The sequence below is a fragment of the Primulina tabacum genome, chromosome 17 (genome assembly GCF_025594145.1).
Source record: "Primulina tabacum isolate GXHZ01 chromosome 17, ASM2559414v2, whole genome shotgun sequence".
NCBI lineage: Eukaryota > Viridiplantae > Streptophyta > Magnoliopsida > Lamiales > Gesneriaceae > Primulina > Primulina tabacum.
The window spans coordinates 14,705,634-14,728,853 of NC_134566.1; the positions used below are offsets into that span (position 1 = coordinate 14,705,634).

General features: G+C 35.0%; 4 protein-coding genes across 5 annotated transcripts; 3 read left to right on the forward strand and 1 right to left on the reverse strand.

Annotated features, from left to right (window-relative positions):
• Window positions 1–4,958: 4,958 nt before the first annotated feature.
• LOC142531568 (COP9 signalosome complex subunit 3) lies at window positions 4,959–9,632 on the forward strand. The gene is made up of 11 exons (XM_075637750.1): window positions 4,959–5,258; window positions 6,161–6,276; window positions 6,362–6,608; window positions 7,043–7,100; window positions 7,237–7,326; window positions 7,663–7,728; window positions 8,234–8,323; window positions 8,431–8,589; window positions 8,686–8,807; window positions 9,188–9,260; window positions 9,371–9,632. Exons 1-11 carry the CDS (start codon window positions 5,062–5,064, stop codon window positions 9,437–9,439), a joined length of 1,287 nt encoding a protein of 428 aa, XP_075493865.1. The 5' UTR covers window positions 4,959–5,061; the 3' UTR covers window positions 9,440–9,632.
• Window positions 9,633–11,436: 1,804 nt separating this feature from the next.
• LOC142531390 (uncharacterized) lies at window positions 11,437–13,816 on the forward strand. Its single transcript, XM_075637494.1, has 4 exons — window positions 11,437–11,890; window positions 12,249–12,389; window positions 12,535–12,852; window positions 13,133–13,816. The coding sequence occupies exons 1-4, from the start codon at window positions 11,483–11,485 to the stop codon at window positions 13,535–13,537; spliced, it is 1,272 nt and encodes a 423-aa protein (XP_075493609.1). The 5' UTR covers window positions 11,437–11,482; the 3' UTR covers window positions 13,538–13,816.
• Window positions 13,817–16,435: 2,619 nt separating this feature from the next.
• LOC142531004 (U-box domain-containing protein 52-like) lies at window positions 16,436–21,087 on the forward strand. 2 transcript variants are annotated; one of them, XM_075636976.1, is made up of 9 exons: window positions 16,436–16,798; window positions 17,175–17,266; window positions 17,450–17,571; window positions 17,707–17,901; window positions 18,461–18,962; window positions 19,043–19,141; window positions 19,250–19,678; window positions 19,769–20,605; window positions 20,676–21,087. In XM_075636976.1, the coding sequence occupies exons 1-9, from the start codon at window positions 16,657–16,659 to the stop codon at window positions 20,781–20,783; spliced, it is 2,526 nt and encodes an 841-aa protein (XP_075493091.1). In that variant the 5' UTR covers window positions 16,436–16,656; the 3' UTR covers window positions 20,784–21,087. The 2 variants fall into 2 exon arrangements, with proteins under 2 accessions (XP_075493091.1, XP_075493092.1); XM_075636977.1 differs by lacking the exon at window positions 17,175–17,266.
• An 889-nt stretch (window positions 21,088–21,976) lies between these two features.
• On the reverse strand, window positions 21,977–22,984 carry LOC142531005 (mitochondrial import inner membrane translocase subunit TIM23-1-like). The gene has a single exon (XM_075636979.1). The coding sequence runs from the start codon at window positions 22,847–22,849 to the stop codon at window positions 22,295–22,297; it is 555 nt and encodes a 184-aa protein (XP_075493094.1). The 5' UTR covers window positions 22,850–22,984; the 3' UTR covers window positions 21,977–22,294.
• Window positions 22,985–23,220: the final 236 nt, after the last annotated feature.

A 23,220-nucleotide genomic window follows, 5' to 3' on the forward strand; every position in this document is an offset into this window, starting at 1 on the left:
CATTCTTTTTGTTCAATTTGTAAACCCAGACAATACTTTATTTTTCCAAGATCCTTCATTTCAAATTCTTCCTTCAAGTATGAAACAACTTCTTGAATTTCCTTATTCGTTCCAATGATGTTTAAATCATCAACATATACAGCAATAATTACACATCCGAATGTTATTTTCTTAATGAAAACACAAGGGCATATTGAATTATTTACATATCCCTTTTTCATCAAGTGATCACTTAGCCGATTATACCACATTCGGCCGGATTGCTTTAATCCATATAATGATCTTTGTAATTTCACATAATAACATTCTCTGGGTTTTGAACTTTGTGCTCTAGGCATCTTAAATCCTTCAGGGATTTTCATATATATATATATTACTATCAAGTGATCCATATAAGTAAGCTGTAACAACATTCGTAAGACGCATTTCTAAATTTTCAGATACTGCCAAGCTAATCAAATACCGAAACGTAATTGCATCCATCATGGGAGAATACGTTTCTTCATAATCAATTTCAGGTCTTTGAGAAAAACCTTGTGTTACAAGTCGAGCTTTATATCTTACTATTTCATTTTTCTCATTTCGCTTTCGAATAAAAACCCATTTGTATCCAATAGGTTTTACACCTTCAGGTGTAAGGATTATAGGTCCAAAAACATTACGTTTATTTAGCGAATCTAATTCAACCTGGATGAAATCTTTCCATTTTATCCAATCCTGCCGATTTTTATATTCACCAAAAGATTTTGGTTTATGATCTTCATTATTATTTATGATGTCGATTGCCACATTATAAGAAAATATATCATTAATTTCTTCTATATCTTTTCGGTTCCATATTTTTCCAGTATTAATATAATTGATAGAGATTTCACGATTCTCGTCAGTTTGTGGTTCTAACAGAACAATTTCATCATTATATGTTTCTTCATGAACATCATTCTCTATTTTGTGATCATCATGTGTTTCTTCAGGAACATCATTCTCTATTTTGTGATCATCGTGTTTCTCTACGAATTTTCTTTTCGAGGATTTTTATCCTTGGAACCGACTGGCCTTCCACGCTTCAGGTGTTTAATGACATCATGAGTATCTTTAATTTGTTTCTTCGGAATTTCAATTCGAGCAGGGGCATTTGAAGCATGTATATATGATTTAGTTATCCCTTTTGTGTCTGCAAATGCATCTGGTATTTGATTTGCTATTTTTTGTAAGTGCACAATTTTTTTTCACATTGTTTTGTTCTTGGATCCAGACGTAACAATGATGATACATACCATGTAATTTCTTTTTCGATATGTTTCTGTTCTCCCCCTAACATTGGAAAGTTTTCTCATTAAAATGACAATCAGCAAAACGTGCTGTGAATATGTCGCCTGTCTGAGGTTCAAGATATCGAATGATTGATGGACTATCATAACCGATATAAATTCCAATCTTTCTTTGAGGTCCCATTTTCTTTCGTTGCGGTAGTGCAATAGGCACATACACCATACATCCAAAAATTCTCAGATGAGAAATGTCTGGTTCTTTACCAAATGCAAGCTGCAATGGGGATTATTTATGATATGCACTTGGTCTGATGCGAATTAATGCAGTAGCATGTAAAATTGCATGTCCCCATATAGAAATAGGGAGCTTTGTTTTCATAATCATTGGTCTAACAATCATTTGCAGATGTTTAATCAATGATTCAGCCAATCCATTCTGTGTATGTACATGAGCAACATGATGCTCAACAATGATTTTCATAGACATACAATAATCATTGAAAGTCTGGGAAGTAAATTCAACAGCATTATCAAGTCTAATTTTCTTGATTGTATAATCGGAAAATTGATTCCTCAATTTTATTATTTGAGCAAGTAATATTGCAAATGCAACATTTCGAGTTGACAATAAACATACATGTGACCATCTGCTGAAGGCATCAATCAATACCATAAAGTATCTAAATGGTCCACATGGTGGATGAATTGGTCCACAAATATCACCCTGAATACGTTCAAGAAACATGGGTGATTCAGTTTGGATTTTGGCCGGTGATGTTCTTATAATAAGTTTTCCAAGAGAACATGCTTTACATTGAAACTTATTATTCTGAAAGATCTTCTGGTCTTTCAATGGATGACCATGTATATTTTTTATAATTGTTCGCATCATTGTTGAAGCATGATGTCCTAATCGATAATGCTATTTGGTTAATATTGAAGAATTATCAACTACCATGTTTGATTCAATGGGACTTATATGTGTATAATGCAATCCAGTAGAGAGCATTGGTAGTTTTTCAATCACATAATTCTTTCCTGATTTATATGTGATCAGACACATATATTTCTTATTCCCTTCATTCATTGTTTGAATATCATACCCATGGGAATATATATCATTAAAACTCAACAAATTTTTTTTCTATTGTGGTGAATACAAAGCATCATTGATAAAAAATTTTGTATCATTAGGTAACAAAAATTGCGCTTTACCGCATCCTTTAATCAAGTCTACATGACCTGATATTGTATTCACCATTGTTTTTATTGGTTTTAGTTCCAAGAAATATCTTTTATCTCGAAGAATAGTGTGCGTTGTACCACTATCAGGTATGCAAATTTCCATGGGATTAGTTCCTTGTTTAACTTTTTTCATGGCATTTTTCATATTTGAACTTCAAAAATATGCAATGAAAAAAAATTACTGACAATACGTATGTAAATATAACACATATTACAATTGTACTATAAAACACTATCATATGAATACATGAAAAATAAATTATTGTACATTTATATTCCACCAATATATTGTTCATTTTAAGAGAAATCATTGAGAAAATCTGCAGTATCAATATTTTTCATTTCTATCCCACCAACATATTGATCATTTCCAGAGAAATCATTCATAAATTCAGCAGCATCAAAATGAGTTAAATCACTCAAACGGTCACTGCGTTCAGTGAAGTTGGTCTTTTTTTCTTTCCCCTTTATCGATTCTTTATAGAGCTTGCAAAGGTGCTCGGGGGCTCGACAAATACGAGACCAATGTCCTGGAGTGCCACATCTGAAACAAGAACTTTCAAATCTTTTCGAGTGATTTTCATTAACACTGATGTTCTCATGATGTCTTTTTAGTGGGTGGTTCGTGACACCCTTTTGAGATGAGTTATAAAAATAACTATCTCGATTGTTTTCAAAACCACGGCCTCGACCACGACCACGGCCAATTCCACGTCCACGTCCACGACCACGACCACGACCTTGACCAAAAGCTTGTCTTTGAATTTGATTTTGGTTTCCAGGTTTAAATTTATTTTTATTTACAACATTTACTTCAGGAAATGTTGTTGATCCAGTGGGTCGGGACTGATGATTTCTCATTAGCAGCTCGTTTTTTTTTTCCGCCACAAGAAGACATGCGATGAGTTAAGAATATCTCGCAAATCCACGCACTCTATATTGTTGCTGTAGAGTTATATTTGATGTGTGAAACGTGGAAAATGTTTTTTCAAGCATTTCCGATTCTGTAACCTCATGTCCACAAAATTTTAGCTGCGAGATTATTCGATACATCGCTGAATTGTAATCAATTACTTTCTTAAAATATTGGAATCTTAACATATTCCATTCATCACGGGCGGTCGGAAGTATAACTTCCCTTATATGTTCAAATCTTTCTTTTAATCTTTTCCACAGAGCCATGAGATATTTTTCGATGAGATATTCACATTTTAAACCTTCATCAAGATGTCGCCGCAAAAATATTATAGCTTTTGTTTTTTCTCGTGATGAGGATATACCATTTTTTTTAATGGTTTCGTTTAGACCCAATGACTCAAGATGCATTTTTACATCAAGGGTCCATGACATATAATTTTTCCCCGTAATATCAAGAGCAATGACTTCAAGCTTTGCCAAGTTTGTCATGGTGGTACTAAAAAAAATTTACGATACATTTTATTAGTTAATGAATATTGCAATACAAAGTAATGAATGAACAACAACTACAAGCATTCGTAAAAATAAAGAAAACACACGAGGATGACATTCTCAATAAATACAAGACTCGTGAGTATGATAACCAAAATAATTAAAAATATCCTTGAGAAAGCCATCTTCTTTTTTCTTTAAAAATTTGATGAAGAATAATTTTTAGAGAAGAAGTGAAAGTTGGAGTGATTGAATCTGTTTGTGAGATCATATTTATAGGGCAAAAACTAGCCGTTTTTTTACCGTTTATGACCGTTGGTGTAAAAAAAATGTATGTATTTGTATAATTTTATGGTAATAATTTGATGTATATAATATTAGTCATGTTTAAATAATTATGTATATCATATCACATTATTATAATGCGGTGTCACAAGTTATTTTGTTTAAAAACCTTATAGGCTTTTATACTTCTCGTATCTCTTACGGGGAGTGTGGGATGTCGTCTTAACATCATCCCAGGATTTATAACAAGTTTTTGAAAAATTTATTTTTATTATTTCTGAATAACTTTATATTATATATTAAATAGATACACAATAAATAAATAAACAGTAAAATATATATTATTACTTTTGTTACTTTTTTCTTCTGTTTTGGAGCTTGGAAAAATATGGAGTACTTTTAGAGCTTCGTGCTGATAACATGTTATGAAAAAGTAAAAATTTATGGTAAAAAGTAAAAATCTCAAACTCTCAAAATTATCAAACTACACACTTTATAATATTTTTCTCTCAACTCAATTGTCTCAAATATTTATAAATGGAGACCTATTTATAGGATTTCTTTGGAAAACAATCCAAAAATAATTTCATCATTACATACATCATCGCACACTAATTTTACCTAATTTTCAACATTCAACATTATAATTTTCAATACAAATATTTTTCACATTTTGAACAAAAATAAATTTATTCGAATATAACAACTTAATTATAAATATAAGACCTAGCATAGAAAACGCTTATAAGCCATCGCGACTCTTTCCGTTTAATATTCTTCTGAAATTGTTGTTCACATTCAATCGTCGTCCGTAATTGACAGGCAATCAGAGGGCGGAAATCTGCAAGAGATGAATCTGAACATGAACTCGGTGGAATCGGTGGTTGCTCAAATCCAAGGGCTTTCCGGCGACATCATCGAGCTAACTCAGCTCTCCAGCTTCTTAAAACAATCCGAAGAGTTGCTTCACACTGAATCGAGTCGGCTCGCTCCTCTACTTAACGAACTCGACCCGTCGATACACTCCCTTGGCTACCTTTACATCCTGTAAATATTCATCTCATACCTTAATTGCATTATGCGATATTAATTCGTCTGTGTAGCGTGTAGTCCAGTAAAATGATATTCATGTTATTATTATTATTATTATTTTAGCATTGTGTAGTCGTATTTAGACAGTTACCGCCACTATGATGGCGAATTATATGCCAGAAATGCTGTCTTTGGTTATTGTACTCTCCTGTAATAGGCTATTCTCAATTTGTTTAGAAATTATGGCGTTATGATGTTTGGTTTTTGTCTGCCTAAACCTGGGGTTTGTGTTCGCATTGTGGATGGAGCACTGATACTCGTGTATGTTACAATTTTTTTATCGAGAGCCTATTTTCTTTGCTTGGGCTAATTTTTTCATGTTAGTTTGAATAGTGGTTTGTAAAATTTGTGGGTTTTCTTTCATTTTGTTTGGAAAAGGGTTAAATTGATTGAGAGCTTTGGATTCAGGCTGTCCTAGTTTAAGGCCTGGTCTTCTATTTTCGTGCATCTAATATGCGAATATATGTAAGAAGGAAAAGTATATTGGTATCACTTTGTTTTGCTTCCGGTTTATAAGGAAGTCCTCAATCTCTAGTAGAATCTTTAGTGCATCTGGGCTGAATTTTTGAGGGAAGAGGCAAATTTTAGTTTTTATTAATATTTCCGATATCATATGGGAACGTTGAAAGGTCTTGGATTTGTTTTATCGCTGATACATTGAATGATATCAAAATTTTTATTGGTAATTAAGCATCTCTGAATTTTCCAGTCTTTATTGCTAATCAAGCATCTCTGAATTTTCCAGCCGACTGTAAATTTTTCATATTTGATTTGAAATTTTCTTCAATTGACTGGCTTTTCTGTTTGCTTATACGCTGACAACCATTTGACCTTTATCGTATACATTGTTCTTTCAGGGATGCGTGCACTTCGGTGCCAGTTTTGAAAGAACAAGTCAATGAGATTGTGCTTTCCATATCCAAGTTTATAAATTTCTGTGCTGCAGAGCAAATTCGGTTGGCACCTGATAAATGTATTGACCTTTTCTTTTATGTGATCAGTTTCTTTTGTTGCTGTTGTCTTTCTGATTTAAATTTTGGTGGTGACTTGACTTGCAGTCATATCTGTTTGTAAAAGGTTAAAGGACCAAGTTATGCTTCTTCAAGATCCCATGCGAGGCGTGGCTCCAATGTTGACAGCTCTGCGGAAGCTTCGGTCGTCATCTGAACATTTAACAACATTACATCCAGATTATCTTCTTCTATGTTTATTGTCAAAGTGCTATAAATCTGGTCTTTCCATTTTGGAAGATGACATATTTGAGGTTGAGCAACCACGCGATCTTCTACTTTATTGCTATTATGGGTATGTTCCCTTAGACAATAAAAAACACTTTCTCGCTCAGATTTTTGATTGACCTTTGTAATAACATATGTGCTATGTTGGATTTGATCAAATTGCTATAACCCCATTTGCATTTACCATATTCTTATTTTTAATTACTGAAATAATAACGTATACCTTCAAAATTCCGATCTGTTAACAATAGCCTGTGATTCAGTTCAATTTTTTGTGATAAGTTTACGATAAAGATTAGTTTGGTCAACCAATAATTGCTTGTCCATGTTCTGTTTGCTTATTTTTTTGAAGTATAATGCCTTGTGTTTTAGAGTCCGAAGATACAGTGTGGCAGCTATGATAGTGTTGCTACGTATCTTGAAATCTCCTATGTCCTTTTGTTGCTACCAAATGAAAAGGAAACCTTATTGACATTTGTCTGATATCTTGCATAAATTCAGGGGTATAATATGCATTGGACAAAAGCAATATCCGAAAGCTTTGGAGCTACTGCACAATGTACGTGACTGTTTATCTGCTTTCTTGTACCATATTATCTTCTTTAGATTCTACCTTTTGTGATGTACTAATTTGTTACTTCAACCTCTTCGGCAGTTCTTTTTATGTATCATTCTTATTTGCGTTTTTTTTCTAGGTTGTAACTGCACCTATGTCCATTATAAGTGCTATAGCAGTTGAAGCATACAAAAAATACATACTGGTGTCTCTCGTTCATCTTGGGCAGGTATTTTTGGTCTATCTTATGCGTACACATTATTTCTCCAGTTGAATCAACTTTTCTTTAGCATGTTGGATTCTGTTATGTTGTTAGGAAGGCAGACACATGGTGTTCTATTTTTGTGACATACTGTTAGGTTAGGTATGCTGGTATCAGCACTATTTTTGCAAGTGTGCTTGTTTGTGTCAGGTATCCTTGTGGTAGCTTTTCTCTAATTGTTTGACAAAATTAACTCTAATTTAACTGTTCTTCTTTGCTGATAAATCTTGTCTGGCCGCCTTATCTTTCGGCCTGCAACTTTTGTTTTATTAAAATGCTTTAACAATTATATTTTAATGGCAGTTCTCGACCAGTTTCCCCAAGTATACTTCTTCAGCCGCCCAAAGGAATCTGAAAAACTTTTCTCAGGTGTACTTCTTATACCTTTTTCATTTAGATGATTTTTCGATTTTTTAGGGTATAGATATCCAATGTAAATTTAATTTTTTCTCGTTATCGTGGTCAATTTGGAACTCGGTAAAGATGAAATGCAATCATTTTTAGATGATTTTTTGATTTTTTAGGGTATAGATATCAAATGTAAATTTAATTTTTTTCAGTTATCGTGGTTAATTTGGAACCCGGTGAAGATGAAATGCAATCATTTCACCGAGAGACCGTAAACTGATTTGAAACTATTCCAAGATTTGAGATATTAAAGAACAGAACTGAATAAGTTAACCCATAGACATGGATCATGTTTTTATGGATTCAAGCTCTATCGTTCAGGTGTGTATTAATTTGTTTTAGATCAAAAGAAAGATTGCGACCTGCCAATCTTGCCAGATTTTTTTAGATCCGAAGTACCTTTGATTTGTTTTTGCATATATTTTTCTCTCCTAATTCGGTCATTCTTGTTTCTTTTATTGAGCAGCCATACCTTGAGTTGGTGAATAGTTATAGTACTGGAAGAATATCAGAGCTTGAGACTTTTGTTCAGGCTAACAAGGACAAATTTGAAAGTGTAAGTTGTGAGGATACTGTGTTGAAGCTCTTCACTCAGCCATTTATTATGTTAGATTATACTGAATATATAGGTAGATTAGATATGACTTTTTCCTCCACTTTCAGGACAAGAATCTTGGGTTGGTGAAACAAGTAGTGTCCTCTATGTATAAACGCAATATTCAGAGGTTGACACAGACATACCTAACGCTCTCCCTCCAAGATATAGCGAACACTGTCCAACTAAATAGTCCCAAGGAGGCTGAGATGCATGTACTTCAAATGGTAGGTGAAGCATCTGGTGACTTTCTATGTTTAGAAATGAAAAGAAAAGTGGTCTTAGCAAGCCATTTTTCTTGAACCACTTCTCTTGTTTTATAGATCCAAGATGGTGAAATTTATGCCACAATTAACCAGAAGGATGGGATGGTTAGATTCCTGGAGGATCCTGAGCAATACAGAACTTGTGAGATGATTGAACGAATTGACTCCTCAATCCGGAGGTATGTATGTGTCATAATTTGGTATCTGTAGAATTGATGAGAAGGTTCAGTAATCCCTCTAAATAAACATGATGGATTATGGAAATCTGTAACTGTCCTTTTGATGGACAACACTCAGGCGCTTTGAAAACAAATTACAAAATATGAAATGTATTCTTTTTATCTTAGAGTGCCCTGATCATTTGCCACCAAGTAGTGTTACACCTTTTGTATATATATACTGGAAACGGCTCTAATTTCTTGCAAATATAATGTTATATTGGTAACTTGAACCAGAAAAGTGAGCAAGAATGACAGTTATGTTTGCTAGTTTACCTCTTTACTGCATAATCGATGAAATGTGATTGGGTAGTTGATACGTTCTTTGCAAATTTGATTAGGGCTATGACGCTGTCAAAGAAGTTAACAACCATGAATGAACTCATGTCATGCGATCTTTCTTACCTTGGGAAGGTACTGGTTTCACGGCACCCCCCTGATGTACCATTTGCATTTCATTGCCTATTGCTTAAATTATTACATTGATCTTTCCTTTGATTTATTTTTGTTGGTCATGTATTTAGGCTGGAAAAGAGCAGAAGAGATTTGATTTTGATGATTTTGATAACGTTCCTTCGAAGTTCAACATATGAGAAAGATGTATATCATCTTCTAATGGTTTCGATGTGAAGCTATTTGGTCTGGAGAAGTTAGAAACAGATAGCGGTTTCTTGTCAAATACAAGGAACATATATGATGCTTCAAGATTTCACCTCCTTAAGTTTGTATGCATTGGGAATTTTTGCCACTGCATTTGAAGAATTATGAAACCAAGACAATTGAATTATGTGCTCCATTCTTATTTCTTTTTTTGTATACCGTTGTTTCAATTGAATGAGTCGAACTCGAGCCTTGCCCTTGCAGTGGGCACAAAATTCGTCATTCTTCTCAAATTTTTTTTGAACTACAGTTTATTTTTGAGCTAGTTTAAAGACTTTACTACTTCATCAAAATCTCTAGGAGTTTATTAAAGTTTCGAACATTCGCAAAAGATTCATAAAATCAATCGTGCGCTATGTCGTGCCCTTTCATGACTCCAAACTTGAAAAGTAACATATAACTTTATCTTCATATTTTTTAGCAATGGTTGTACCAAATTGAAGACCAAGCCAAGAGGATGATCGTTTTGAGCTTGTTAAAACTTATCAAGTAGTATTATAATAGGGTTAACAGTTCGACCCATTATTAAGTGATTAACATTTAAGTAGATATATTTTGCGTTGTTACGAGTATTAAACTCGACAGTAACATTCATGAACATAAGTTATTCATGAACATAAGTTACTCTGATTCTATATCTTAATTCATACTAAGATTATAGCACCATAAAATACGAATTTTCAAATTCGTACTTCAACTCTCAAATCCAATTCATGTAGTAAACGAGTGTCCTAACAAAACATACCAATTTCAATTATTCAAAATGATATTTAATCTTTTATTTTTAAAAAAAGTATATTTCGTCTACATTTGAACACGCATTTCCAAAAGAAAAAAAAAAATTGATATGGATGATTAATTTAAAGCAAGGAATATGAAGAGAACCTGTTTCAATAAAGAGAAAGTTGAACTTGGTAATTACAAAATGTATCATATAATTAGATATCTTTACTAGGGATGAGAAAAAATACCGAGTTTTCGGTATATCGAGATTGCCTTACCGAAAAAATACCAAATTTACCGAATTTTCGTTATACCGAAGATTTCGGTACGGTACGGTAACAATACCGAATTTTTCGGTACAGTAACGGTATGCAATTTGAAAATTTCGGTATATACTGGAATACCGAAATACCGAAAAGTTATACAAAATTTTTAAAATATATGATATTTTAAAACAATAAATTTATATAAAAAAATTAAAATGTAAGGTTTTTTCGGTATAAAACAGTATATACCGATACCGTATCGAAATTTCAGTATACCGTACAATTTCGGTATAATCGGTGTGCTAGTTATACGTACCGAAATTTTCGGTACGATATCAGTATGAATTTTCATATATCGTAATTTTCGGTATGATATACGGTATAAGATTTTCGGTATAGTACGGTAAGATATATCACCCCTAATCTTTACGATATGATGAACTCCCCGATGATAAATAACTCACTAAAAAATATTATCCAAAATCTTAGATTTACTAATGAATTCAGAAAATGTGTAAAAAGAAGCAATATTTTGCCCAAAAACATGATGAATGAGGTGAGGATTTTTAGAACATCTTATAAAAATATTTAAATTTGATAAAACATTAAAATTGTTTATTTAAGTAGAACTATATATTTTTTTTATCTTTTGATTATACAAAATTGAACCCTTATATAATATTACATTTTTTTATTACTTAGTGCAATGAATTAAGCAAATAGAATTTAATATTTATTCTATCTCAAATTATTGGATTTATTTACTAAACTACTATTTCATACTGTATTATTATTATTATATAGAACACCAAATCTTATTAAATCATAAGCCCACAGATGGGGAGTAAATTAAAAGTTTATTATATTGGGCCTGCTTTTTAATTGGAGTTCAAAACAATAAGGCCCATTTAATTGGAGCCCATTTATATATTGGAAAAAGGGTCAGGGTTTTTGGGACCTGTTCTCCATCTCCACGCAGCTTCAACAATGGCGAAATCCAAAACCAAGAAAAATATATCAGAAGTTGAAGAAGATGTTGGAAAAAGCTATGAAGCCCTACAAGTGAAAATCAAGACAATCGGCGAGAACCCGGATAAAAAGATGGCACCAATAATCGGGTACTTTCCATCTGGTTATGATCCTTTGAAGAATCACCACAACTCAGAATCGGAGGCGGAAGAGAATCATTCCGTTAAGGTTTACAAGAGTTTGAACACGCGAAACCCTAACAAGCCCAGAATGCAGCTGGTGGTGCGGGATGATGAGTCTCAAGTGAATTTTGTGGGCACAAGTTACTCAGGAGAGGCCGCGACACCACAACTGTGTAATTATGCTCTTGGGATGTTGGATAAGGAGAGTGGCGTTTTGAAAATTGTTCCGATTGCTGCCAATAGGGTAAGTTCCGTTCTTCATTTTTTGTATTGTTTTGGTTTGATTTGATACCGGGTGAAGGTGTCGGGATAGTGTATTGTTCTGTTGAACATTGGGGGGACTTGCAAAGTGCACCTCATACCCGAATGTAGATTTAGCTACAATTCGGAATTTTGCTAATATGCGACAGTGATTCACATCTTCTGTATCAACGTGCATCGAATTATCCTATATAGAAAGTTTTCACTCCACTGTTATATCACTATTACAAATGTGGTACGTGAATTATTATAACAAGAACCGAGATGGTGTTAGTACTTACCCAGTTACTGATTTTACAAAAAAAAATTCTTATGTTGTATGCACTTGGTCATATGGGCAGATATTTAGGTTGGAGCCGAAAATTGGAGAGTCAGAGCAACCTGAAAATGAGTTCCACCATGCCAAAGAAACGGCTGAGAAGAGGGCCGATAAACTTAGGACTCTCACTGTGATGTATTCGACAAAGACAAATATTAGACGGGTATGGTTCTTTGTTTTATTCATGCAACCCCTGATGGCTGAGAAAGGATTCGGAATACTTGAAAGTTTGACATGAGTTGAGTGTATCTTATTTTTTATGTTATGTTTCCTTTTTCTTTTAATGTTGTGATTGCTTTGGATATCAGGATTTGAAACTTGATACCCTAAGGCAGCCAGAGGATCCAGAAACTCAGCAGGGTTTGGACTATAAATTGAAAGAGATCAAGATAAATAAAGAGGCATTACAAGCCATTGCTTCTACAACTAATGCTCGCAATATCCCACCGTATGATTTGGGTGCCACCACATCAGACATGGCATATCCATTAAACAAGATAATTTTTGAAGGGGAGTGGGACTACCTTCTTGATATCTTTGAACGTACACAAGCAGGGTCAGAAATGAACCCTGATGTTTACCCTAGTTTTGTATGTAACAGAATTCAGAAATTGAAAGAAGTTGAGGTAAGGATCTACACACGAGTTTATAGTGTATAGGCTTCTGAAATATGTGCACGCATATATTTTTCTTTTGTTGAAACATCTGTTTTATCTGAACTGCAGATTCCATCACGAACCATCATTCTGTGAAGGAATTTAGTATCTTGTTTAAAAAAAGAATGAATGAAATTGTCTTATTTGTGCAACCAACCTATGAATCACGAAAAAATATTTGTAAATTAGCATTACATCACTTTGAGGTTATGCTTATCTTCATTGTTCAAGTCCCTTTTTGAATTTGCAGGATGAGGAGGAGAAAAGACAGATGGCTGGCATATTGTCATATATCACTCATCTCATCAAGTTCAAAGACAGAAATTCCATGGATGGTGTATCATCTGCAAAACGTCACAAGTTTCCCAGTATCTTCTCACAGAAGTTTTCCTCCATGTTTGGTTCAAACCAAAGGAGAATCCCGGATGAAAAACAGCAATTGCTTATTAGTTATGTCCTGGTACTCTCCATGTTTGCTGACAAATTTCGGTCGGACCCTTCGGATATAGCCAAAGATCTTCGGATGAACTCAATCTCATTAAGACCACATTATGAATACTTGGGCTGCAAGTTTGTTCGTGACAATAAAGTGTTGGTCGCGACCCTTCCCCTCCCGCTAGAATTTCACACTACGAAAAGGAAAAGGAGGAGGTAAGGCAACATTTGTTTCGAGTTTCATATGTGATCCACATTTTATAGTGAGAATTAGCGAAAAATGTTTGAGTGATTCGAGATAGTAGTTGTCTGGGTGCATGAGAAATGATAGGCTCGAGTGGTGTTTGCTCCCTAGAGTTGCAGTAACTTTATTACCGATCTTTAGGTTGAATGGATGTGCTGCAATTTTATTTATCTCAGGAAGAAAACAATGAAACATTATTACCTATTGTATGCAAACATATATATATATATATATATATATATATAATTCTCAATATTTTTGATTTACTTTATCATGCACTAAACTTGTTAAACTCACACGCACACGCACACTAGACAAATTTGGTATTTTTAACTAGACTAGAAGTGATTATGACTGAGTGAATTTGGGTTTAGTTACATTATTAAATACACCAAATTTATATCATAGTATAATGCTTTAGCTTATTAGAGTAATTACTTTAGGTGTGGCATGGAACACAATTCTTGTCCAATTTTGTCTCAACATTATATATGATATGTAAATTTCATCATGTGTATTTGTTAGTACTGATTTCAGCATATTACTTTTCAAACCACGTGTTTGTAAACTTAGATATATTTGACATGTTTAAAAGATCATTAATTCATTAATTTTATATAGAGGGTTGTGTGCTTTTTGGATTTCAAGGGGACAATGCTAGCTAGGGATTTTGATTTGGTGGCTTCTTCTATATGACATATTATGGGAACCGTGAGTCTTGAATGTAAAAGGGATGTTGTGAAATATAGCTCTCTGGCAAATGATACAACGTAAGTTTGGTTTCCGATCCATTCTAACAATCTGATCGCCACTCTGTCGAGGGTCAAATTATTCTTATGAACTGAAATAGCTTCCCATTTCGCCTGAGCTCAGCTGCCGTCTTCCCCGTCCTAGTTTATCATTACATTAATGCTCATCATTTCCTGCACAGGTTAATGTGTTATTGTCAAAATTAGCAACCAAAAAAAAAAATATTATTAGTTAATCTAAGTGGTTATATATATATATATGAAAATCATTGATAAAATCAGTGAAATTCGTTGATTTGAAATCCTTTATTTATCAAATCTTTTGTGTGGATGAAAATGAAATTTCAAAATAGAATAAAAACAATTAATTTGAAATATAATATTTGGCTAAAATCATTGAGAAATTCAAACTATAAAAACTTTAATATATTACTGCTTTGAAATTAAAATACATATTATGATAATAGAGTAATAGTTTCCAATTCGAATAAATAGAATTTGATTAGAATTTTTATTTTGGACAAAAATTATAATGTTTGTATAGATAAAATTCGAAGAACGTATTAACATTTTTCATAGTATTTTTAATTTGGACAAAAAAAATTTATAATATTTATATAAATAAATTTCTAAGAAAGTATCAACATTTTTCAGAACAAATATATTAAAAGTAACAAAATTTCCAACATTCAATCCATCTTAATAAATATCAAAGTGCGGAAAAGAAAAAAAAAACAAAAAACAAATAGTGTAACTACTTGGTAAAATAAGTTTTAAAAAATCACACACACAAGTAAATTCAAACCCAACTAATTAAATTGACTTATAAAAAAACAACTAAATTCCTCGTCGAGCTCAATATTCTTGGAACATTTGGATTGCCAAGACTTCTCGAAACACTGCTCATTCTCTTGTAGTTCGGACAATCATTATTTGTTCATCAACACCTGTCATTGTGTTCAACAATTCCTTGTCCCAATTCTCAATCCGCTTCATCCAATGATGAATCTTTTGGCATCTCTTCACGCATAAAGAAATGTAGAATACAACAAGCTTTAATTATTCTAATTTGAGTTTTTAGACTATAAAAGCTAGTAGTGCCTAAAATCGCATATTTTTTAAGCAAATCAAAACATCGTTCGATTGCGTTTCGAGCAGAAGATTGAACAACTCTTTGTAATTTTATGGAATGTTTCCTCCCCACTCGTTAAGATGATATCAAGTTGGCAAAAACTTATGTGAGACGATCTCACAGGTCGTATTTTGTGAGACAGATCTCTTATTTGGGTCATCCATGAAAAAGTATTACTTTTTATGCTAAGAGTATTACTTTTTATTGTGAATATCGGTAAGATTGACCCGTCTCATAGATAAAGATTCGTGAGACCGTTTACCTACTCTATCAAGTTTCTCCGGAAAGTGCAAGAAAACCAGGACCATATGTATATCCAACATCAATTAGATAATATTCATCTAAACACAGTTTAAAAAATATATAAAATTAATATGCAAACTTACTTAAAAAACATATATCAACTCAAGCATTTTTAACATACAGTTGTTAACTTTTAAGCTATTATGCCTACTCAACGCATCACATAATACTCAAGAATCCGAAGTGGATCTCTCTCATCTAAGTAGCACATAAAGAAATTCAAATTAGCATCACATGCTCCTAAAACATTAGTACATAGATCGCCTTTTCTGCTCTTATATCCACCTCGATCTTGAGCTAGAACTATGAGTTTAATAAATTGTGTGAAATTGTCTGCTAGTAGTTTCTCCCGATCGTCGGAAAAAAAATATCTTTACATAACCTATTGAATCTTCTATTTGCAACTTTACAGCGTGCAATGTGCGCTACGGAAAGAGAATTTGCGCGCTGCGAAAAGCTATTTTTGTTGTAGTGTAAGTGCCAATAATTCCAATTTAACATAATAATTAACGGCATAAATTTGAATAAAATTGTAGTGAAAATCAATTTATTTTATACATAACTCAAACAAAGTTTTAAACCAGTAATATAACGAAATAATTTTTTAAAAAAAGAAAAATTCAAATGAAATGTACTTTAAAAAAATTATATTTTCAAATATAAAAGAGAGGTGGAAATTCTTATGACTTGACAACACCAACAATTTAGTTGGCCCTCAAATATAGGCAATCAACTATTTGACTCAATTGTTGCATTTAATTGTGAACCGGTGCCGCTTTAACTCCGGTGCACCGTGCATGCATGGCTGACCTTCCACGGTAGCGCCACCCAACAACAGCCATTTCCAGCGGCGTGTTGTCCAGCGCCACCACTCCTCCGCCGCCCACATTGCAAATCATTATCGTGAGGAGATGACGATCATTTCCTCAGCGGTGGCAATTGACAAAGACAAGAACAGCCAATTCGCCGTCAAATGGGCCATCGACAATTTAATGTTAAAGGATAATAGACTCATCCTCGTACATGTCAGCAGCCAACCTAGTTTTCACCTCCGTAGGTTTTCTTCGTCCTTCTCTTTTTGCTGTAACAAATAATCTTGTAGTAAAAACTAGATTGTTATTGCGCATAACAATTTTATGACTTCAAGGAAGAAAGAATTGTTCTCGGGATTTTTAGCCTCCGCTCTTGGAAAAGATCAGTTTTTTTTTTTCCCAGCATGAGAAGGAATATGCAAATCATGATCTCTGAGGTTGTGCTAAAAAAATATATTTAAATTTTGATGAAAGTTGCCTGGTATCATTCAAGAATTTAACAGTATGCATGAGATCTTTGTCATAATCATATTCAAATACATTTAGATTCACAAGATTTCAATTTAATTTAATGATAAGGTTCTAGCATTTTGAAGCTATTGTTTGATGTTGGGCAGAGGATGGTATGATAAAAGAAGGCCGCGCGCTTACTCAAGCCGAAACACAACAATTATTCCTTCCATATCGCAGTTTTTGTGCTCGAAAAGGGGTAATTATCACACTTATTTGCATAAATTTACATGATGAAGAGTGGATCGAGAGAAGGGGTAGGCAAGAGCCACAGATGTATAGGCATAATGTATTAGAAATTGAAGCTTGTCACACCTATTTTGTGTATATAAGCTTCGTTTCTTGCAGATGATGGATTTTTACACTAACGTATTGTCTTTAGATTATAGCAAAGGAGGTAGTTCTTCGAGACCTTGACATTGCAGGCGCGCTTACCGAGTATATCATGGCTAACTCCATCACAACCATTGTTCTTGGTGCTTCTAGTCGAGGCGCCATTTCACGGTATATGCATTTACCTGCAACACGTTGTCTCAAAAAAGTTGAAGAATCATACATTTTTTAATTGAACCTTATCAAATTAGTACGTGCATATATGATAGGCTCACCTGGTTTTAATATTTCTTCGGTCATTCACAGGGCATTTAGAAATACAGATGTTCCGAGTTCGATAGGGAAATCTGCACCAGATTCTTGTTCAGTTTACACTGTATCGAAGGGAAAAGTGTTGAAAATCAAATCTGGTAGCGAACCTTCCACTCCCACAAGTGCAACTAGTTCGATGCCACACAATGTTTTCTCACCTCATTGTCCAGATTCTGCAAAATTTCGTCCGTAAGTTGACTACACTTTTGATTCTTTTGTCGGATTCACAGCCTAACAATATGATTATACCTGAATTGGGATTTCACAATTGCATGTATTCTTATAATAGAGTACGGTTTGCTCAAAAATCAGTATCTTTTAACGTTAATAATGGCCCCAGATGGTTATCCACCAAGTATTGATCACGTTACGTTTAGTTACACAATAACCAAACGTGACTAGATCAAAAGCATGCAGATGATGTCTGAGTCACTCAAAGTGGCAATGGCATCCTTTGGTGATTTCAAAATGGATCCAGATCAAAGGGTGTAGATCGTTGTCACATCAACGTGAGAATTGATGTGATATCATCTAGACCTTCATTTGGTCATTGCACAGTGGGTCCATACCAAATGGTGCAGACGGTGCCATATCACCGATAGTGATGGTGCGGCATCATCTAGGTGTGGAGATCATGCCAAATCTTTGAGAGTGATTATGTGGCATTGTTTCTGGACCATCATTTGATTCTCTCCTACTGTGTCAGACAAGCATATTCGATTTATGGATTTTGAACATCTTATTTTAGACAAGGAAGTTGGAAAAGTGCTGTCTCTGAGTTCTCATTTAATGATGGAAGCAAGAATACTTCACCGCTGAATAGTAGAGATTATCTGCAAACGACTCCAAGTAAAAGGTTTATGAGAAGTAAGATCCCCCTTCAAAACTCGGAAGAAAGTAGTGGATCTGTCCACACGGCCCAGTGGGAAAAGCGCAACGAGAGTAAGAATCCCACATATGTGGAATCAGAAAACAGTAGTTACGAGTCTTTACCCTATGGCAGCAATCACAACTCACCTTTCAGTTCATTGACTAGTGGGATTGAACCTAGCAACAAGCATTCTGCGATCCAGGAGTCAGTGACAAATTTGAATCTTCGGGTCCGAACCAAGGAGACTTCAACTCATTCTTTGTCTGGATCGAGTAACAATTCTGGAGTTCCAAGTTTTACCTCTGATGTCTCCTTCGAACTTTTGGACCAGCCTCGATCTTCGGATTCAACAAAGAGCCCCAAATCTCCTCAAGCAGCTGTGAGTTAAAAAAGCTTCAACAAATTTCGGAAAACTAAACAGTTTGATTCAAATGCAACATCATTTACTGTGTATTCCAGGAAACAGAGGACGAATTGAGAAGGTTGAACGCAGAATTGAAGCAAACCATAAACATGTACAATGCTGCATGCCAGGAAACTGTAACTGCTAGAGAGAAGGTAAATTAAGTTACAAAATAAACCGTGTATTTTATTGATAAAAATAAAGTACTGGAAAAAGTGAAGCATCCCATAATATGAAATTAACTAACAAATTTTTTAATGCAGGCAAGAGATAATGCTCAGGGGAAATTGGAGGAATGGAGTAAGCTAGAAGATGCTAAGCAAGCGCAAAAGGCAGCATTGGCCATTGTGGAGAGGGAGAAGCAGAAGTGTAAAGCTGCAGTTCAACTAGCACAAAAGGCACAACGTATTGCAGAATTGGAATCAGTCAAGAGAAAGCGTGCAGAGATGAAGTTCAAACATGAGGCCGAAGAGAAGCAGAAGGCAATTGATGCATTAGCCCGCTGTGTGATTCGATATAGAAGGTACTCCATTCATGAAATTGAAATTGCAACAAAAAACTTCTCTATCTCGCAAAAGATCGGTGAAGGGGGATATGGGCTTGTTTATAAAGCTACTTTAGATCACACACCTGTTGCTATAAAAGTTTTGAGCTCAGATATATCGCAAGGTCAAAAGCAATTCCAAAGAGAGGTATTTCTTCATTCAAGTATAAAACAGTGAATCGACACTGCCACATGTAAAGATCGCATAATTTATGTTATGTTTTCTTATATCCGACAGGTTGAGGTGTTGAGTCAGATGAGACATCCCCATATGGTAATCCTTTTGGGAGCATGTCCCGAGCATGGCTGCCTCGTGTATGAGTACATGGAAAATGGAAGCTTAGAAGACAGGCTTAACTGCAGAAATGGCACTCCACCTTTATCGTGGAGCACTCGTATCAGAATAGCCGCAGAAATCGCCACTGCTCTTAATTTTCTCCATCAAATGAGACCAGAGCCACTCGTTCACCGTGACCTTAAACCTGCAAACATTCTCTTAGACAAAAACTTCGTGAGCAAGATTAGTGATGTTGGCCTATCAAGGCTCGTTCCACCCACTTTGGCTGATTCCAGTACTCAGTATCACATGACAGCACCAGCAGGAACATTCTGTTACATTGATCCAGAGTACCAGCAAACAGGAATGCTGGGAACAAAATCAGACATATATTCGTTAGGTGTAATGCTGCTGCAGATCATGACAGCCAAACCTGCAATGGGCCTAACGCATTATGTTGAGAGTGCTATAGAGGAAGGTCATTTCTCTGACATTCTAGACCATAAGGTGAAAGACTGGCCTGTTAAGGAAGTTTTATCCTTGGCTAAATTGGCCTTGAATTGTTGTGAATTGAGAAGAAAAGACAGGCCAGATCTTGATTCCGTGATATTACCTGAATTGGAACGGCTGAAGGAGCTGGGATCAGAAGTTAAAGACGAAAACAAATTTTATCATGTGTATTCACAAGATAAAAGGTTTGCACAAACATCACCTTCTAGCCATGTTTTTCTGAAGGAATTTGGTGGTACGAATTTTCATCATAAAAGATTTCAACAAGAAAGCTCGAGTTCAAGTCAGGTCAGCATCACATTTATATCAAATGTAATATATTAACGCGATAACGAAGAGTGTTTTCATGTTCAACTAGGAAACAACGAACGGCAATCCTGAAATCCAAATGAAAACTTCTCGCATTTACACATCTGGAAGTGGAAGCGGAAGCGGCACTAGCACAACACTAGAAAATGTGGATTAGTTGGGAAATTCTTAATCATATGTTCATACATCCCTCTGAATCAAAGTCTTTGTTATATATCAGACGTGAGTGACATTAAGAGCATGACTGCTGCGCACTTTTCGTATTATAAAGCCTACCTTGCAAAGACTCTGCATGCAAGTTTACTTTCCATTTCTAAATTCTAGGCTCATGGGTGTTAGCTATTTGTGTCGAAAAGAAACTCGAGAAATGCTATCTAAAGGTTTATTTTCATCTTATTAACTTAACTCAGTCAAATGAATCATCAAACAGCCTGACATACTGCAATTAGAAAAGTAAAAAAGAAAACTTTTTTCAAAGAGACTAAATAAAATTTTTATATATAAAACTATCTGAAATTTCAAATTAATAGTTATATTACTGTTATTTTACAACTGTTGACCAACAACCATAAAGTCTTTTGAATCCATTATTTCCAATTCTTTGACTTCTGTCTATCACTGTAACTAACTCAAGTTTGCCAACAGTTTGCACATGTTATTAACTAAGAACCAATCTTGTTCAAAATTGGTAGATTTCCATAACCACGAATTCACCAAAGTGTCCGAGGCCATTGATGTGAAGAGATTTGTACAGCTCCCATGCACATGAAATCATGAAACTGCAAAACTCAATCACCAATTCTTTAAATTTTTTATACCTTCATAGATCCAACATAAATGAGACTGAAATCTTATCTAATTACGTCATTCATACAAAGAAATGCAAGTGGGGTGATGCATATTTTGGAACATAGAATACGGAGAGTACTGAATCACCATTCACCAAGCTACCAATGCAAGAAAGAAAATTTCATCAGGACAAAGGTGCATATGAATTGCTAGTCAGAAGAAAACCAAGGAAACAATATGCTCCATCTACATGCAGACACCCAAAAAGTCTCTGCAAAGAAGAATCATTCAAACAACCAACCGGGGCAGAATTTTACATCGGCAACGTCCCTTCAATTGTTGATCGTCAAATGTAACATTAAAAAAAACTGTATCCCTGGATATTTCTCTAGCCTTTCAAGTGTGGACATCTGAATCACGTTTGACTGCTATTTAGTAATTTTTGTGCAGTGTAACACTTGGATATAAAAGTTACAACAAGTGAATGAGCTTTCTAATAGAAAAATTACAGGGAAAAACCACTTTCAGAGCGCAAAACAACATTGAAAATGCACACAAACAAAAGAAAAGCACCAAACATTTCCATTCATACATTTGTCCTCCAAAGAATTCAATGAAATGGAGGATCTGAATGGGAAAACATAATACTCCCGTCCAACAAATTCATGGGCCAAAATTCATACATTACCGTCTAAATGAGTTCCAGGAATTTATTCGCAAAACCATGTCTTCTAACAAATATTACACTCCATGTCTATGAAATTAATTGCTAGATACTACTCAAAACTGCAGCTTTGTGAATTCAGAGAGAAAAATCTTCCAATTTCTTGATTACGCGATGCGATCTTCACTATTGTCCGAGAAAGAGAGAAAAAAAAATCAAATGGGTACGTATCGCTTCAACACCTGCTTCCCCGTAACAGCAACCCCCACAATCACGCCACCTATGGCTCCGGCCACCGCCGCAGACCTTGGTCCCGCCGCCGCCTTGTACAGAGCTCCAGTCCCCAACCCCGAAACGACACTGTTGATGACGTCATCCTTATCCCTAATCGCCACCATTCCACTCTCAAGAGCCGCATACATCAACCCGATAACACCGCATCGATTACCCACCTGTCGACCCGCATGGCCCGATCCGTTAAGAATCCGATTCACTTTCAGCTTAAACGTATCGGTCTGCTCAATGGATTTAACTCCGGACACAAGACCCTTGACAGCACCAGCCGATGCGCCGCCAAGGTATCCGATTCCCGTATAATACGTGAGATTCTCCCCCCAGGATCGGCGCTGAGCGAGCGACTCTTCTTGAAACAGGTATTCAGGGGAGGTGGGGAGATTGTACACGGATTGGTAAGGGTTGTAAAGTCGGCGAGTTGAATCGTTTTCGTCGCTATTGGTAGCTTGATTTGGAGCTCGAGGCTGGTACGCCATTGATCGCTCGTTCTAGGGTTTATGCTCAGGTGGAACGACGTGCGGAGGAGCGGCGATGAGTTCTATTTAGGTTTTCGCTACGCTCCCCAGTCGATCTCTGCGGTGACTTGTCCAAGGGGGGTGAGAAAAGCTGATTAAATTAACATATTGTTTTCCAGTACATTATTTTATATCACACAAAATGACACAATTGTGGTCCACTGTTAACCCCTCCTCAATTTAAAAAAAAAAACTTACGTGAGACAATGTCACAGTTCATATTTTATGAGATAAATCTTTTATTTGAGTCATCCATAAAAAAATATTACTTTTTATGGTAAGGCCTAAGAGTATTACTTTTTATTGAGAATATCGTTAGGATTTATATGTCT